Source organism: Trifolium pratense, linkage group LG4 (assembly GCF_020283565.1).
Source record: "Trifolium pratense cultivar HEN17-A07 linkage group LG4, ARS_RC_1.1, whole genome shotgun sequence".
NCBI lineage: Eukaryota > Viridiplantae > Streptophyta > Magnoliopsida > Fabales > Fabaceae > Trifolium > Trifolium pratense.
The window spans coordinates 6429497-6447618 of NC_060062.1; the positions used below are offsets into that span (position 1 = coordinate 6429497).

Here is an 18122-nt window from a genome sequence, read left to right on the forward strand (position 1 = left end):
GTTTATATATGAAGTGGTACTCCAATATTATAGGAGTATTTGGTGAATTAATTAATTAAGGATTCAAATATTATTGGGCTCTAAGCCCACTTTGTAACCAAAAAAACAAAAACAAAAATTATTGTTACTTAATTAATTAAGGAAAAAAAAATCATATTTTTTTTAAGTGTTTTGGATATACTTTAGTATAAAAAAGAAAAAGTGTTTTGGATATACTCTATAAATTAAAGGCAATCTTTAAGAAAGCAAAAATGGTAATATATTCTTGAAAATAGTATATTCAATGCATTGAAATGTTAAAAAAATATCTTTTTTTTAAAATATTTTTGCTTTTATTTATATTTTGTATCCTAAACTATTGCCCTGAGTTGAGGATACCGTTTAGCATGACACTATATATAATATATCTTAAATAACAATATTTTTTACTTCTAAAAAAATAAAATGCACAATTTTCAATACAATTATTATATATAGTACAGTAACAAGTGTCTTAAAGGCACATAGTAGTTTTTCCCTTTAAAAATAGGGTCATGCTAAACAGTGCCCCCGGGCACTTGTTAAGTATACCTAAAAAGAAAATAAAAAATAAAATTTATATTGAAAAGACAACTTTTTATACTTTTGAGGCATTGAATGCACGCATTTCGAGACAAAATTTCTATTTTAACATGCTTAACCAGTGTCCCGGGGGCACTGTTTAGCATTTTCCTTAAAAATAATCTTTCTTTTTTTTTTGTAGATAGATAAAATGACAAATCATTCGAATGTTGTCATATGAATGAAACATCTGCACCTTTGTTTTTTGAGCGACTTGTATTTGGAAATCTGTTAACAGATAACTTGTTTTGGTTAGGAATTACGAGTAGTCGTGTATTATCAAACATTAGTTATTATCATGTAGTTCAATTTACACGTTTCGTATATTATGATAGAAATGTGAAGGAATATCTTAATTCAATTTAGTTAACTTTGGAAGCATCGTAATTAAGTAGTTTTTGGTCATCAAGATATAGTTGATGGTCCTCTTTAAGATATGGTAAGGTCCGTGATTTGAACGTAGCTAAGTCAAAGTTAAGGGATTCACTTACGATTGTTACCATGTTACACTTACCATTGTCAATCACAACTGTTTCGGTGCTTAGGAGTGCTTCTACCTTTTATGTCGGTTATTGCAACATGAACAATATAAGTTAAATATATAAAAAGGTGAGATAGTTTTAACAGTTGCCTCAAGTGGGATCGTTGCATTATTGCTTATACCTGTCGGTAGAACAACACATTCAAGGTTTTGTATTCCTCTAAATGTTGACGAGTTTTCAACATGTATCATAGTTCCTAAAAGCCCTTTGGCGCTATTAATACAAAAAGCAAAGCTCATTATATGGGATGAAGCACCAATGATGCACAAACACTGTTTCGAAGCTATTGATCGAACTTTAAAAAATATTCTCAAGTCTGTTGATGAAAAAAATAAACACATTCCCTTCGGTGGAAAAGTTGTTGTTTTTGTCGGAGATTTTAGACAAATTCTACCATGTAATACCCAAAGGTACAAGGCCAGAAGTTGTTCATGCTACTATTAATTCATCGGTTCTTTGGAATTTTTGTGATGTTTTAACATCGAGTAAAAACATGAGACTTTTCGGTGGTGTTTCGAGTGCAGACGTTGAACAAAGAAGATTGTTTTCTGAATGGGGTTTGGGTCTTGGCGATGGAGAAATTTGAGATGACAACGACGATGATTTAGAACTTGACATTCTATCAGATTTATTGATTCCAAATTCAGGTGATCCTCTTGCTTCTATTGTTGAAAGCACTCATCCCCAACTTTTACAAAACATGAATGATATAATGTATTTCCAAAATAGAGCTATAATACCTCCTAAAAATTCAATAGTCGACACAATAAATGATTATATGTTGGATTTAATTTTTGGTGGAAAAAAAACTTATTTGAGTTATGATACTCTACTCACACAAAATGTAGACGGTCAAACAGTGGATAATGTCCATACTCCCGAATTTTTGAACACGATTTCTATGTCAGGACTTCCAAATCACAAGTTGAGACTTAAAGTTGGAGTTCCAATTATGCTATTAAGGAATTTGAATCAAAAATTAGGATTATGCAATGGAACAAGACTTATTATTACGAGATTGGAAAAACGTGCTCTTGAAGGAAAAATTATTTCATGAAGTAATATTGGTGATCAGGTTTTCATACCTAGATTTTCTCTGACACCATCTGACGTGAGAATTCCTTTTAAATTTCAACGGAGACAATTTCCTATAATGATTTCTTTTGCGATGACTATTAATAAGAGTCAGAGACAATCTTTAAAGCATGTTGGGATATATCTTTCGTCGCCAATGTTTTCACATGGTCAATTGTATTTTGCAATTTCAAGAGTTACTTCTAGAAAAGGATTAAAAATATTGATCATCGATGACGACGGTGAAGATACGACTAAGACTTCGAATGTGGTTTATAAGGAAGTCTTCCGTAATATAACATAATTTTCTTTGTATGAATATTTTTCCAAAATTATTGTTGAACTATCGTTTAATGTTACTCAACTTTTTTCATATACCTTACATTATTGGAATTATCATATCTTATTTAATCATTATATATCTTGCAGCTAATCAGACTACGAGTCGATGTTCTAGTTATTATGTTGTTTCTTAAGTTGTTGATCATTATTATTTACTTGGACATAAATACTATGAAAATAATTATAAAAATGAATTGTGGTCAACATTATTTTCCTGCATTAAATTCATTCATATTACGATACATGTATTATATTCGGATTTAAGGCAATATACGGAATTAATAGTGTTTTTTTTTATTTGTTACCTTCCATAATAGTGAGAAAATATCTTTTGAAAAATTTGACTTGATTTATGTGCAAATGTGTAATTATTACATATATACCTCAAAAAAAATTACATGACATACTACATGTATAAATTAAAAATATCATATATTCACTAAAAAAGGTATTATATCAAATATTGAATGGTTTTCAATATTTGAATGTTGACTTTTAGTCAAAAGAAATGTTTGAATGTTGACTTGATTTATTGATTAGTTTTTTTTAATTGTGTGAATTTACGTTGTTTACTAATTAGTAAAATTTTACTTATTTTTTATGAAGATTTTTTTTTAATTGTTTTGAATTATACCAATATAAATATAACAATCGCCTCAACTTCAAATTCATCCTCATATATAAACATCAATTTCTCTAAAAATCAACCACTGTAGCACTAAAAATTTACCAATGAAATTTTCAATTGAGTTTATTGAATCCAAATGATTCAATGAGACTAAATTTCTCCAAACAAATATTTTTCAAAATATCATTGATCGTTCTCTTCCATCTAGTTTTCTTTTTCAGCTTCATTTTTTTTTTGTTGTTTTTTTTTTGTGTTTTTTTTTTTTTAATATTTTCCAGCTTTCAAATGCATATGAGATTGCATTATCCAATATATAGTTGTTCATGTTTAGTGAACTCAAATTGAAAATTTTTGGGATTAGTTCAAGCATAACAGAGCACCCAACAAACTAAAATACATCTTCTATTTTCTTCTAACTTATACATGAACATAGAAAATCGTCGTTTTTTAAGTATTAACCAAGCTTTTTTATACATATATTATAGCACAAGAATCAACCACCAACGATAATAACTTAATACTTACATTATATATCCTCACCAGAACTTCTGTGAGAGTCTGAATCTGAGCTACCATCATCCAATGATTCCAAAGTACCGCAAGTAGCATATTCATTTCCAGCTTCAAGTTTCTGAAGGCAAACAAAAAATCATAACCAGAGTCCTCCCAGTGACGAAAGAGACAAACATATGGAAGCTATTGAAGCAGGTTCTGAATGATAAAAACAACCAAAGTGAAAACCATAGGAGAACCTCGCATCTTCTGGTCATTCCCCTTGATTCTCAAGTTGTCGGGCCTGCCTAGATTGACCCTGAGCTAGAAAATGCCTTCATTTGTCATCTTAAATGAAGACATTTTCTAGCTCAGGATCAATCTTGGCCGGCTCGGCAACCGGAGAATTAAGGGGAATGACCAGAAGATGCGACGTTGGTTCCCTTATGGTTTTTACTTTTGTTGTTTTATCATTCAGAAGATAACCGACTTCAATAGCTTCCACATGTTTGTTGCTTTCGTCATTGGGAGGACTCTAGTTATGATTTTTTGTTTGCCTTGTATTCACAAACTTGAAGTTGAAAACGAACATGCTAGTACTAGTTGCGGTAGTTTGGAATCATTAGATGATGGTAGCTCAGATTTTGACTCTCATAGAAGCTCTGGTGAGGATAATGTAAGTATTAAGTTATTGACTATTGTTGATGTTTGATTCTTGTGTTGTAATATATGTACAAAACGATGATTTTCTATGTTCACGTAAAATTCAGTTTGTTGGTACCTTGAGTGCTAATCTATTTTCCAAATTCAATACAAGTTTCCACAATCCCAAATAACAATGGATTGAAGGATATATTTGAAGTGAAAATGCATGAGTCATCTCACCATGAATTAAAGACACCACTCGACAATGGCTTAATCTTGTGCAATCTCATCAAAGTTAAGATATATGTTTTCATAAAAGTATCCATTTCTTTGACATATCTTTTACGGTACTAATATTTGAAGTTAACATTTTCTTTTTATATTTTTTGAAGAAGTATTGTTAATATTAAAATATTTTTTAAGAGGTGAAATCAATATAATCATGTGGGCAATATGAGGGTGTCTATAAGGTGAACATCCTATGTAATTATAGGGGTTAAAATATGATTATTTATTTATTTTTTTAACTAAACGTAGTGGTTATTTTATAATAACTAAATCTTTTAATTATAGGAAAATAGAGAATTATATGATAACATGTAATTGTGCCTTTTGTGTATATATTATTTTCATAGAGGTAGAAGTCACAACATCTTGCATCCTAGCCTCTAGTATTGAAGTCTTGCAATCTAGACTAAAAAAACTGAACCTTTTTTAGTTTTCTTAATTAGTTTCCATAATCCCTATAAATGGATTGAAAGAAATTTTGAAGTGACAAGGAGTCGTAATTATCAAGGTATTTTGACTGGTTGCCACTTCAAACATTTTTTTTAAGAATGTATTTGGATCATAATATTTTGAGATAATTCAAATTTTTTTATGTAACGTAGGAAAATTTAAATTCTCTAAAATAATGACATTACTCAAAATATTTTTCATCCAAACACACTCTAAAAGTTTTTCTTCAGAGATGTGGAAACATGGATTGAGTTTGTGAAAAAGACAAATAATTTTGAGCTTATTACAAAAGATTTGAAAACTTAGTATCATGATATTTTTATTATATAATATTTTATCTAGATCAGTTTCTTTTAAATTAAACTCAATCTTAAAATTATGACCTATAAATATGACAAAAGTCTTGGTAGAATCTTAGGAGGATATTTTCATTATCTTTGAGATTCTTTCTTATTTCTCGCCTCCTTGTTGTATAATACATTCTAAATAAGGAGGATAATTTTCTTGTTAACATAAGGCAGTATTAAGATAGTTAGGGATTCATTGATATGTCCTGGTGTGATTGAAGGAATCGTAATTCAATCTTGTACAAGAAAAATTAATTTTTTATTTTACACAAAAGAGAAAAAAACAATGAGAAACATGCAAGGATCGGAGAATGAGAAACATATCAAGAGGGGGTCATAGAACGAGTTTTGAAGAGGCTGCAAAATTCCCTTCACAAAGTGTGTAGGTCAACTCGACATCTCAATCCAAAAGAAGAAGAGAGTGATGGCTGAGATGAGACTACTATAATGATGATGCATGTTTATCACTCTTATCAAGATCAATCACATGAGATGCACTTAAGAAGCATGCAACCTTCCTATAACCAAACTAAAATCTCATCATAGTTGGAGTCCATGAAAAATACACAAGTCACCATTATTGCCATAATAACTATGAAGAAAATCACCAAGATGATCACGGGTGAGACTTACAAACCCCTCAACACCAAAATTAGAATACACTACCAACCACGTTCAAAGCAACAATCCCCTCTAAAGATTGATACTAAGAGACGATCCTCTTAAATAGATTGCATTTGCTAATTCTCTCTTAGTGTGTGCGCGCGCACGCACGCCTGTGTGTTTTGTTTTGTTTTTTTTGGGTTAAATATAACACCTCATTTTTCATTAGGTATATTGCTTATCTTAAAAGAGTGTGTTTGAGATCAATAATTATCCTATTTATTTGCTCTAAATGAGAATTTCTTTTCGCGTCCCCGTTGTTTCTCAAGCACCATCTAAAATATAAAAATACACCTCTCGCTACTTAGGTAGTGAATCCGGTTCACTATGTACGTAGCGAGTCACGGTTTTTTTAACCCAACTCCAACGTCACGCCCCAAGACGAAACAACGCCATGTTCAATACCTTAATATTTACATTATCCTCATCAAAGCTTATGTGAGAGTCAGAATATGTGCTATCATCATCCAATGATTCCAAAGTACCCAAACCAGTAGCAGACTCATTCTTAGCTTCAAGTTTATGAACAGACAAGGCAAACAAAAAATCATAACCAGAATCCTTCCCAGTGACGAAAGCAACAAATACTTGGAAGCTACTAAAGAGAACCAGCTTCAGTAGCTTCCACATGTTTGTTACTATTATCACTGGGAGGAATTTAGTTATGATTTTTTGTTTGCCTTGTGTTCGGAAACTTGAAGCTGAAAACAAATCTGTTATTGATTGCGGTACTTTGGAACCGTTGGATGATGGTAGTTTAGATTATGTCTCTCATAGAAGCTCCGGTGAGGATAATGTAAGTATTTGATTTATTGACTAGTGTTGGTGGTTGATTCTTGTCATGTAATATATGTATTAAAAAAATACATGAGTTACTACTTAAAATACGATAATTTCAATGTTCATGTATAATTCAATTAGAAGAAAATAGATGTATTTTAGTTAATTTGTTGGGTGTTATGTTATGCTTGAACTCAAATTGAAAATACCTCGAGTGTTAACCTCTAGTATTGAAGGCTTACATTCTATACTAACAAAATTGATACTTTAGTCCTCAAAATAGTCCCTATAGAATATAATTAGTGACTAAAAGTGAATAAGTCACTAAAGGTGAATAAATTTTTTGAGGGGCTAACTTAAAAGCTCAAAATTTTGTAGGACTAAAAAACATATATCTTTTTGTTATCATGATATTAGCGCGAAATTTCTACCGCCGTTAGCAATGACTAAAGTTTAATCCTATGTTTTACACCTAAACTCCTATTAAAATAAATTGGCTTAATTGTACTTTTGGTCCCTCTATTTTTTTTTTGGTTTTCACCCTCTGGTTCCTAGGAGAAGGGGCCATAGTGGTCCAGAGTTCGGGGCGAGTTCTAGCATCAAGTGGTTCTAGTCCCTCCCAAATGCAGTTGCGGGGGATCAAACTGTGGTCCTACCTACCAAATTCGGCGTCAATCATCACTGAACCAACTAATAGTTGGTTGGTCCCCCTATTTTACATGATGCACAATTTTGATCAAACGCCTATTTTAAAATCAAACGCCTATTTTAAAATCAAGCATTCTTATCCGCTATTTTTTTTTTATCAATTTTAGTCCTATCTCCATTTTGTGTGAAAAACGCTGACATGTCTATTTTTTATTAGGTGGCACATATAGATGGATTGTCATGGCAATGCACACGTGGCAAATAACACATGTTAGCAAATCAACAACTTTTTTAATAACAAATATAATTATAACAATTAAATAAGGATTTAATTGATATGCACCGACGGTATAAAATAATTTTACACTGTCAACCAATACCAACCATGTTTTCCGCCACATCACTCAACTTCACCTCACTTTCTTGACATGACATGGCAAAATAATTGTTATTTATTGGACGATGGTGTAAAACTATTTTACACCGTCAGTGCATATCAATTAAACTCATTAAATAATTATAAAACAAATAAAGTAAATTTTTTTTTGAACAAGATAAAATAATCTTTTTTAATCGATCACATGATGCATCTAAGAAGCATGCAACCTTCCTATAAGTATAACTCATTGAGACTCATTGGAACAAGTATTTGGCGTAGTTCCTACATGACGAAGTAATGTACCTGAATTGTCTGATTAAGATCCGATTGATTTTTTTTTTTGGTTATTTTTTCTGTATTTAATCTGAGACGTCCGATCATAAATAAATTGTTGAAATTCGTAACAGCGTAATTTTTCAATAGAAAAATAAGGTCATTTTCATAGCGCGAGTGCTTATGTATACATATTTATAGATTGACTTATTTTCGAGATTATAAAAAATAAAATATACAAATAAATTGTTGTTGCGAATAACAAGAGAATAGAAAATATGAGGCGTGTAGTTACTGTCCTAAGAAATTATCCGCAAGATTGCGCAACTCTCCCATTATACAAGAGACTCTTCTCAACAGAATATATACTGAAAGTGTGTATATATAGTTGAAAACATGTGTGCTGTATATATGACCGTTGAAAGGAGTATATTTAGGAAGAAGTTGCAGAACGTGGAACTGCTGAACTTGCATAATTAAGTTTGACCAAAACAATATAGATATATCCAAACAAAAACTCAGTAGGAAAATAAAACGTGTAACAACTTTATGATTAACTTTTGAAATATAAAAAATAAATAAATACAACATAAATAAGTTTTTATATTAATTTAAGTTTTCACAGTTAAAAATTGTATCTTTCATAAGTTATTTTTTCGTAAACTACCTTGATAGGCTTATGAATAATACATAGAAGCTTATTTATTTGCATAAAATGTTTTGCATAGACTAAAAAATAATCCAAACATAAAATTAATTGTTTTCATATAAATTATAAGTTGTTTTTATACATTTTTGTCAATAAATAAAAAAGTTGTTTTCATAATTTAAAGAACTATGAAAACAAGTTGAAAACAAACTTATGAATGACCATTGTCAGAAGTTTTCATAAATTACCTCAAATTATTTCACAAATTTTATATTAATAAATAAACTCAAATAAATTAATTCATTAGAGAAGAAGCACTTGAACTTATTTCGAACATTAACACCAAAGGCAAGACAAAAAATTCTACGCAATTCCTTTTTATTAGTATTATTTAAAGGAAAATACTAAACAGTGCCCCCGGGCACTAGTTAAGCATGTTAAAATAGAAATTTTATCTCGAAATGCGTGCATTCAATGCCTCAAAAGTATAAAAAGTTGTCTTTTCAATATAAATTTTATTTTTTATTTTCTTTTTAGGTATGCTTAACAAGTGCTCCGGAGGCACTGTTTAGCATGACCCTTATTTAAAAAGAGTAAGGCAAACAAAGCAAATAGTAAAATCGCAACTACTAAAAGTACAGCAAGAAATATTACGGTGACTATTGTAGACAAAATATTTCTTGGTTTTGAAGTATATACTTAAAGGAAAGTCAAAAATGTGATCACACACTTCGACAAAAAAAAAATGTGATCACAAACCTAATAAGACACAGTGGCAAAAAAAAGAATAAAATTATGTAGTGTCCTACAAAATTGTACAAAAATTTATTTGAATGAAACCCTGCCATGATAAATGAAATAAAAAGAACGTGCAAACAAGATTTTCTAAACCAGTGATTATCTCCATTAATGATACTGCTTCAAAGGATATCTTCATTAAGGTGTTCTCCAAGATTTGAAAAGAAAAATAATTTAACCAGAAGAGGTAGAGAAATAGATGTGCATTGTGAATAAAGTAGCAAACATAGAACCAACTCTAAGTCACCAAAACATAGAAAACCAGACTATCAAATCCAGAAATAATAGTATGAACAAAAACCAATGTTACAAAATGAAAAAGGATGCAGTTTTCAGCTGAAACATATGCTAAATCCAAACTAAAAACTAAACCATGTATGCTAACCACATTTACCTTTAAACCTGATTATAAGTGAACTAGAATGGTTCACTTTTCATAAGTAAAAAGTCTGAATCTAATCCTATTACAAACTCACTTATAGTTATAGACTAAAAATGACCACATTCAAGAAAGGGGATGATAAAACTAGAATTCAAATCTACAATATGCATTCGACAAAAGCATTTTGAAATCCTTTTTTTATAGTTTCAGTCAGTGTTATCTAGAATTAAAGATAAACTTTTGTTGTAAGGCAAGGGAAAAAATTCCTTTAACAGAATCATTGCATATATATTCGAACAAACAGATGCAATTTGCATTTGGCAAAGATAATGCTGTAAATATGGGTACCTACATAGTAAATGAAACAAATTATTAAAGCATTGCAGGTGTCACATTGAACGCTATTCGTGTAACAGCAAGATTGTTAAATGCTCCAGATATTTTTTGCAATGATCCTGCCTAAAACAATCAGACACAGGTGCCAGCAAAAACTTAAAACATCACACCGAGGAGACATTCAATCAAACACACAAATATAGAGTTGACATTCAATCAAAAACAAAATCAGCAGGTCTAGAAACTTGCTGATTACAAAATCCAAGTGTTCACACAAGACACGATGATTAAAAGATAAACAGAAAAAGGAAATAGTCATGCCACCGTCGATCTAGAACCCAGTTCTGGGAATAAAAGCTACGAGATGATGGTGGAGACTTCACACTTAATCCGAAAAACAAGTTAACTAGACGAGAAATAGAAATACTGAGAACCACAGACCATTTATTGTAAAAAGGATGATCGACTACTCTGGATAAATCATCCTGCACGGTTCATTTCTTCTTCAATGCTGACTTTGTAGCCTTGACAGTAGCATCCTTCTTCTCCACAGCCTTGATGACTCCAACAGCCACAGTTTGACGCATGTCTCTGACAGCAAAACGACCAAGTGGAGGATATTCAGAAAAAGTTTCAACCACCATGGGCTTGGTGGGAACCATCTTAATGATACCAGCATCACCATTCTTCAAGAATTTGGGCTCCTTCTCAATCTCTTTACCAGAACGCCTGTCAATCTTTGTAACAAGCTCAGCAAACTTGACAGCAATGTGAGAGGTGTGGCAATCAAGAACAGGGGCATAGCCATTTCCAATCTGGCCAGGGTGATTCATGATGATAACTTGAGATGTAAAGTTAGCAGCCTCCTTTGCAGGGTCATCCTTGGAGTTTGAGGCAACATAACCACGCTTGAGATCCTTAACAGAAACATTCTTAACATTAAATCCAACATTGTCACCGGGAAGGGCCTCGGTGAGAGCTTCATGGTGCATTTCCACAGACTTAACTTCAGTTGTCAGGCCACTGGGGGCAAATGTCACCACCGTTGAGGGTTTCAAAATACCGGTCTCAACACGTCCCACAGGCACAGTTCCAATTCCTCCAATCTTGTAGACATCCTGTAGTGGCAATCGGAGGGGCTTGTCTGATGGCCTCTTAGGCTCGTTGATTTGGTCAAGGGCCTCAAGAAGAGTTGGACCCTTATACCAATCAAGATTTGTAGAGCGCTCAATCATGTTATCTCCCTCAAAACCAGAGATGGGAACAAATGGAATTTTTTCTGGGTTATAGCCAACCTTTTTCAAATAGGATGAAACTTCCTTCACAATTTCATCATACCTACCCTTGGAGTACTTGGGTGTAGTGGCATCCATCTGTTCAAGATAGCAAAAAATTAGTACATGAAGAAATTAATTAAAAACATATATAATCAAATGCCCCTTCAAAAGGGGCTGAAAATTGCCAATACCTTGTTGCAGCAGCAGATCATTTGCTTGACACCAAGAGTGAAAGCAAGGAGAGCATGTTCACGGGTCTGACCATCCTTAGAAATACCAGCTTCAAAACCACCAGTTGTGGAATCAATGATGAGAACAGCGCAATCAGCTTGGGATGTCCCGGTAATCATGTTCTTAATGAAATCTCTGTGTCCGGGGGCATCAATGACGGTGCAGTAGTACTTAGTGGTCTCAAACTTCCACAGAGCAATGTCAATGGTGATACCTCTTTCACGTTCAGCCTTGAGCTTGTCGAGCACCCAAGCATACTTGAATGAACGCTTGTTCATCTCAGCAGCTTCTTTCTCAAACCTCTCAATCACACGCTTGTCAATACCTCCAAGCTTGTAGATCAAGTGACCGGTGGTTGTTGACTTCCCAGAGTCGACATGGCCAATGACAACAATATTAATGTGAACCTTTTCCTTACCCATTTTTCCTTAAAAGCTTAAAACCACAAAAAGATCTGCCATTTCAACAAAGAAAACAATACATAAGTATGATCCAATGATAAAAGAAAAAAGAAATTAAAAACTATCTACAGTACAATCCACAATACACACTAACATGACAAAAAGATCAACCTATTCAAAAAATACATAAGTATGAATCAAAGAAAACACACAAATAAAAAATACACAACCCAATTCAATAATTCAATATCAAGAGGTATACACAAACTCAATAATTCAATAACAAGAGATATACACAAACAAAAAGAAATATTAATACTACAATCAACAATAACACAAACAAAAAATACACAACAAAATTCAATAATCAGCATCAAGAGCAAACACTAATTCGAAAACAAACACCAAGTATACTACTGAAAAAACTTTATCATATAATCGCATGTTCATCTATGTTATGTATGAAATCTGGATTCAGAATATTTGCGATTTAAACAACAAATTAACGAATCAGAATTTCGATTCAAATAGAAAAACAATTCATCAATGTATATATGAATTTATACATAAAAAGTAGCAATTCATAAACAAAAAACGATTACAACACGATGATGATTTCAGAATTGCGATTTAACATGCACATACACGATACGAATAACGTATGAATCGATGATGCGAACGGAAATGAAGGGTTACCTTGTTGAAGGAGAGAAAGCTGCGTTAGGAAGAGAATGAAATGAGAGAGTAGCGGTAGGGTTTCAAAAAAATGAAGAGTTCGAGGGTTTATATATGAAGTGGTACTCCAATATTATAGGAGTATTTGGTGAATTAATTAATTAAGGATTCAAATATTATTGGGCTCTAAGCCCACTTCGTAACCAAAAACAAACAAAAATTATTGTTACTTAATTAATTAGGGGAAAAAAAACATATTTTTTAAGTGTTTTGGATATACTTTAGTAAAAAAAATAAATAAGTTGTTTTGGATATACTCTATAAATTAAAGGCAATCTTTAAGAAAGCAAAAGTGGTAATATATTCTTGAAAATAGTGCATTGCATTGAAATGTTAAAAAAACAAAAAATTAAAATTTTTTTTGCTTTTATTTCTATTTTTTTATCCTAAACTATTGCCCTGAGTTGAGGGTACCGTTTAGCATGACACTATATATAATATATCTTAAATAACAATATTTTTTACTTCTAAAAAAATAAAATGCACAATTTTCAATACAATTATTATATAAGTACACTAACAAGTGTCTTAAAGGCACATAGTAGTTTTTCCCTTTAAAAACAATCTTTCTTTTTTTTATAGATAGATAAAATGACAAATTATTCGAAGGTTGTCATATGATTGAAACATCTGCACCTTTGTTTTTTGAGTGACTTGTATTTGGAAATCTGTTAACAGATAACTTGTTTTGGTTAGGAATTACGAGTAGTCGTGTGTTGTCAAACATTAGTTATTATCTTGTGGTTCAATTTACACGTTTTGTATATTATGATAGAAAAGTGAAGGAATATCTTAATTCAATTTAGTTAACTTTGGAAGCGTCGTAATTAAGTAGTTTTTGGTCATCAAGATATAGTTGATGGTCCTCTTTAAGATATAGTAAGACCCGTGATTTGAACGTAGATAAAGTCAAAGGGATTACTTACGATTGTTCCCATGTTACACTTACCATTGTCAATCACAACTGTTTCGGTGCTCAGGAGTGCTTCTACCTTATGTCAGTTTGCAACATGAACAATATAAGTTAAATATATAAAAAAATGTTTGCGTTAAACAACAATTCTTAAAAATGAAATAAAATAAAAAAATAAAATTACAGTCCTTCAATGTGTGAGATGCCAACATTATATTGTAGCCCTTTAAAGAATCAACACTATGTCTTCAAGTGTTTCTTTTAGTAATTTTATAAACTAATTTAACCAAAGACACATTGAAGCACCAATATAACTAGCAAAAGAAAGACACATTTATATATGTTTTTACTATAATTTTAGGGACAATGCTTCACATATTCAGAAATCAAAATGGCCGTTTACCTATTACATACAAAAGGGTTTTAAATTGATTTTTTTTTCTTTCTAAATTATGGTTAAGGTTATAAGTATGAGCAAATTGTTTCACCAGCTTTTCTTAGGTTGATCACTCATTTACAAAACCTCAAATAAATTAACAAAACCAGCAATGCTACATGTGATCCAGGATTCTTATTAGCTTGCCTCACAGCAGTTTGAGCAATCAAATGCATAACAGGAACAACTTCAAAAACTTCTTCAAAACTGAAGCATCATTGATATGGCCTTTCACGATGAACACTAAATTTTGCTCTTAAGAGCTTGGTGACCACGTTTCAATGATGGATTATACTATTCATTGAAAATTGTATGACCGCTATGTTTGAGTCCAAACGAAACATGGGTTCCAACAATATTTATGGACAAGCCTTTTCTTTTAATTACAAAAAAATAGCAAAGATTTTAAAGCACTAAAAATTAAGGAATTATGTATTCTATTGAATTAAACAGGGACATTAAATAATTGCTTCTGGGTCCTGATATTCTCAACAATATTGCCTAAAACATTCAGAGACATGTCAAAGCAAAAGATGTAAACATCACACAAAGGAATTAACACACATACATAGAGTTGATATCCATAAACAAAATCAACAAGTATGAAAACTTGCTGATTACACAATCCAAGTGTTCATACAAGGCACAGTAATTAAAGCATAAACAGAAAAAAGAAATATTCATGCCACCGTCGATCTAGAACCCAGTTCTGGGAACAAAAGTTAAGAGACGACGGTGAAGACTTCACACTTAATCCGACAAACAAGTTAACTAAACGAGAAATAGAAATACTAAAAACCATGAACCATTTACTGTAACAACAACGAAATACTTCTCTGGATAAACAATCACGCACAGTTCATTTCTTCTTCAAAGCTGACTTTGTAATCTTAGAGGCACTGGGATCCTTCTTCTCCACACCCTTGATGACTCCAACAGCCACAGTTTGACGCATGTCTCTGACAGCAAAACGACCGAGTGGAGGATATTCAGAGAAAGTCTCAACAACCATGGGCTTGGTTGGAATCATCTTAATAATACCAGCATCACCATTCTTCAAGAATTTGGGCTCCTTCTCAATCTCTTTACCAGAACGCCTGTCAATCTTGGTAACAAGCTCAGCAAACTTGACAGCAATGTGGGAAGTGTGGCAATCAAGAACAGGGGCATAACCATTTCCGATCTGCCCAGGGTGATTCATGATGATAACTTGAGATGTAAAGTTGGCAGCCTCCTTGGCTGGGTCATCCTTGGAGTTTGAAGCAACATAACCACGCTTGAGATCCTTGACAGCAACATTCTTAACATTAAATCCCACATTATCACCAGGAAGGGCCTCGGTGAGAGATTCATGATGCATCTCCACAGACTTGACTTCAGTTTGCAATCCAGTTGGTGCAAAAGTCACCACCATTCCGGGTTTCATTGTACCAGTCTCAACACGTCCCACAGGCACAGTTCCAATTCCTCCAATCTTGTAAACATCCTGAAGTGGTAATCGGAGGGGCTTGTCTGATGGCCTCTTAGGCTCGGTGATTTGGTCAAGGGCCTCAAGAAGGGTCGGACCCTTATACCAGTCAAGATTTGTAGAACGCTCAATCATGTTATCTCCCTCAAAACCAGAGATGGGAACAAATGGAATTTTATCTGGGTTATAGCCAACCTTCTTCATATAGGATGAAACTTCCTTCACAATTTCATCATACCTACTCTTGGAGTACTTTGGTGTAGTGGCATCCATCTGTTTAAGAAATTAAAAAATGTGTTATAAAAATAATCAAATGCAACTCCAAAGGTGCAAAGTCTTTCTAAAGATAAATTCAAATACCTTGTTGCAGCAACAGATCATTTGCCTCACACCAAGAGTGAAAGCAAGGAGAGCATGTTCACGGGTCTGACCATCCTTGGAAATACCAGCTTCAAAACCACCAGTTGTGGAATCAATGATGAGAACAGCGCAATCAGCTTGGGATGTCCCGGTAATCATGTTCTTAATGAAATCTCTGTGTCCGGGGGCATCAATGACAGTGCAGTAGTACTTAGTAGTCTCAAACTTCCACAGAGCAATGTCAATGGTGATACCTCTTTCACGTTCAGCCTTGAGCTTGTCGAGCACCCAAGCATACTTGAATGAACGCTTGTTCATCTCAGCAGCTTCTTTCTCAAACCTCTCAATCACACGCTTGTCAATACCTCCAAGCTTGTAGATCAAGTGACCGGTGGTAGTTGACTTCCCAGAGTCGACATGGCCAATGACAACAATGTTAATGTGAACCTTTTCTTTACCCATTTGGACTTAAGCTTAACACCACAAAAGATCTGCCATTCCAAATAAGCATAACCAATACATAAGTATGCTTCAAAAGAAATAAAATATAAAAACCACCAACATCACACAGCAGACAAATAAAAAAGTGCACAATCAACAATAAAATATCAAGCGATGAAGACACAAGGGAGGAAGACACGCGTGTTTCAGCAGTTCGAGCAAACAAAATCTGATTCAAAAACAAATCACCAAGTATATATCTCAGAAAGATAACTTTATTATATGATCGCGTGTTCATGTCTGTTATTTTAGATCGGAAATGAAAATACAAAACACTTGTCTTTAAGCTTAAAATAACAAAAGATCAAGATCTGCCAATAATACATAAGTAAGATATAACTCAGATTTCAACAATAAAATTAATAGATAAAATACAGTCAACAAGGTCATTCTTACGGATAAAAAAAGCACAATCTAAGTCAACGATTCAAGTTTAAAGGACGTCACGCCGCATGTTCCAGATCAAACAGCAACAATATATTCCAACCACAGACACAGAACATCTTTATCATATTCATATAATACATAAGTAAGCTTTTATTTATTATTATAAGATTTTTAAGCTAGTTTACCATAAAATAACTTATAAAATACATTTTTTGTTAGTCTAAACTTATGAATTAACATGAAAGTTTATTTGCATAAGTTATGTTCATAAGCTCAAAAGCTCAAAATTAAGTTAAATCCAAACGGGCCATATATGCATCAAATTAAAACTACGGATTCAAAAAACATAAACGATTATCACACAATCTAAATTCATAAACACAAGTAAACAAGCACATAAATCACAGCATGATTATCATAACAAACCAAAACGAAAATTGAAACAGATCATAAAAAAAGCATAAGTCAAAGCATAAACAAACCAATTTCTAACAATCCTATATAATCACATACTTATACTAATCGATGATCGATGATAGGAATAGATGAATATATGAATTAGAATGAAATAGGGGAGACTTACATTGAAGGATAAGCCGCCCTAAAACCTTTGAGAGAAGAGTAGTAGTGAGATATTATAAATTGGGTTCCAGGTCTAACGTTTATATAGTACTAAAACTTTTTTTTTTCATTTGACGGAATTGCCCTCTGGTTTACTTGTATTAGGTCAGGCAACTGAATTGACTTGATAAACATAAAGTCATTCAATGAACTTGTACCCCAAGTCATGATCATATAATTGCATCATCTTCATTTTAATATTTGTGACCATATGTTAAGTTATGGTGTATTGAGGGTGGTGAGTTTAGCTCGGTTGGCAGGATATTGTATTATATATGTAGAGGTTTGAGATTCGAACTTCGGTCATCTCATTCATCCATTTTAATGATAAAATTTCTAGTCACTAGGCTAGTTGACAAAAGAAAAAGTTATGGTGTATTGAAATGACTATTTTGATATGACAAAGTCTACTTAACATCTTTCGATTCATACGGAATTTGACATGCCAGCAAAATATCTAGTTCAGCCGTTCAAAG

At 32.6% G+C, this 18122-nt stretch overlaps 2 protein-coding genes across 2 annotated transcripts; both read right to left on the bottom strand.

Annotated features, from left to right (window-relative positions):
• Positions 1–10501: 10501 nt before the first annotated feature.
• LOC123924819 (elongation factor 1-alpha-like) lies at positions 10502–13183 on the bottom strand. Its single transcript, XM_045977793.1, has 3 exons — positions 12922–13183; positions 11785–12278; positions 10502–11689 (listed from the first exon to the last, which is right to left on the bottom strand). The coding sequence occupies exons 2-3, from the start codon at positions 12244–12246 to the stop codon at positions 10811–10813; spliced, it is 1341 nt and encodes a 446-aa protein (XP_045833749.1). The 5' UTR covers positions 12247–12278; positions 12922–13183; the 3' UTR covers positions 10502–10810.
• Positions 13184–14864: 1681 nt separating this feature from the next.
• Positions 14865–17809, bottom strand: LOC123924818 (elongation factor 1-alpha-like). The gene is made up of 3 exons (XM_045977791.1): positions 17609–17809; positions 16138–16628; positions 14865–16050 (listed from the first exon to the last, which is right to left on the bottom strand). The coding sequence occupies exons 2-3, from the start codon at positions 16597–16599 to the stop codon at positions 15169–15171; spliced, it is 1344 nt and encodes a 447-aa protein (XP_045833747.1). The 5' UTR covers positions 16600–16628; positions 17609–17809; the 3' UTR covers positions 14865–15168.
• Between the last annotated feature and the right edge of the window lie 313 nt (positions 17810–18122).

Bases quoted from the DNA above. Each gene is read 5' to 3' on its own strand.
- LOC123924819 (XM_045977793.1), bottom strand. From the start codon at position 12,246: ATGGGTAAGGAAAAGGTTCACATTAATATTGTTGTCATTGGCCATGTC. The intron at 11,690-11,784 runs GTATTGGCAATT...TATCTTGAACAG, and splicing joins TGATCTGCTGCTGCAACAAG to ATGGATGCCACTACACCCAA.
- LOC123924818 (XM_045977791.1), bottom strand. From the start codon at position 16,599: ATGGGTAAAGAAAAGGTTCACATTAACATTGTTGTCATTGGCCATGTC. The intron at 16,051-16,137 runs GTATTTGAATTT...TTTCTTAAACAG, and splicing joins TGATCTGTTGCTGCAACAAG to ATGGATGCCACTACACCAAA.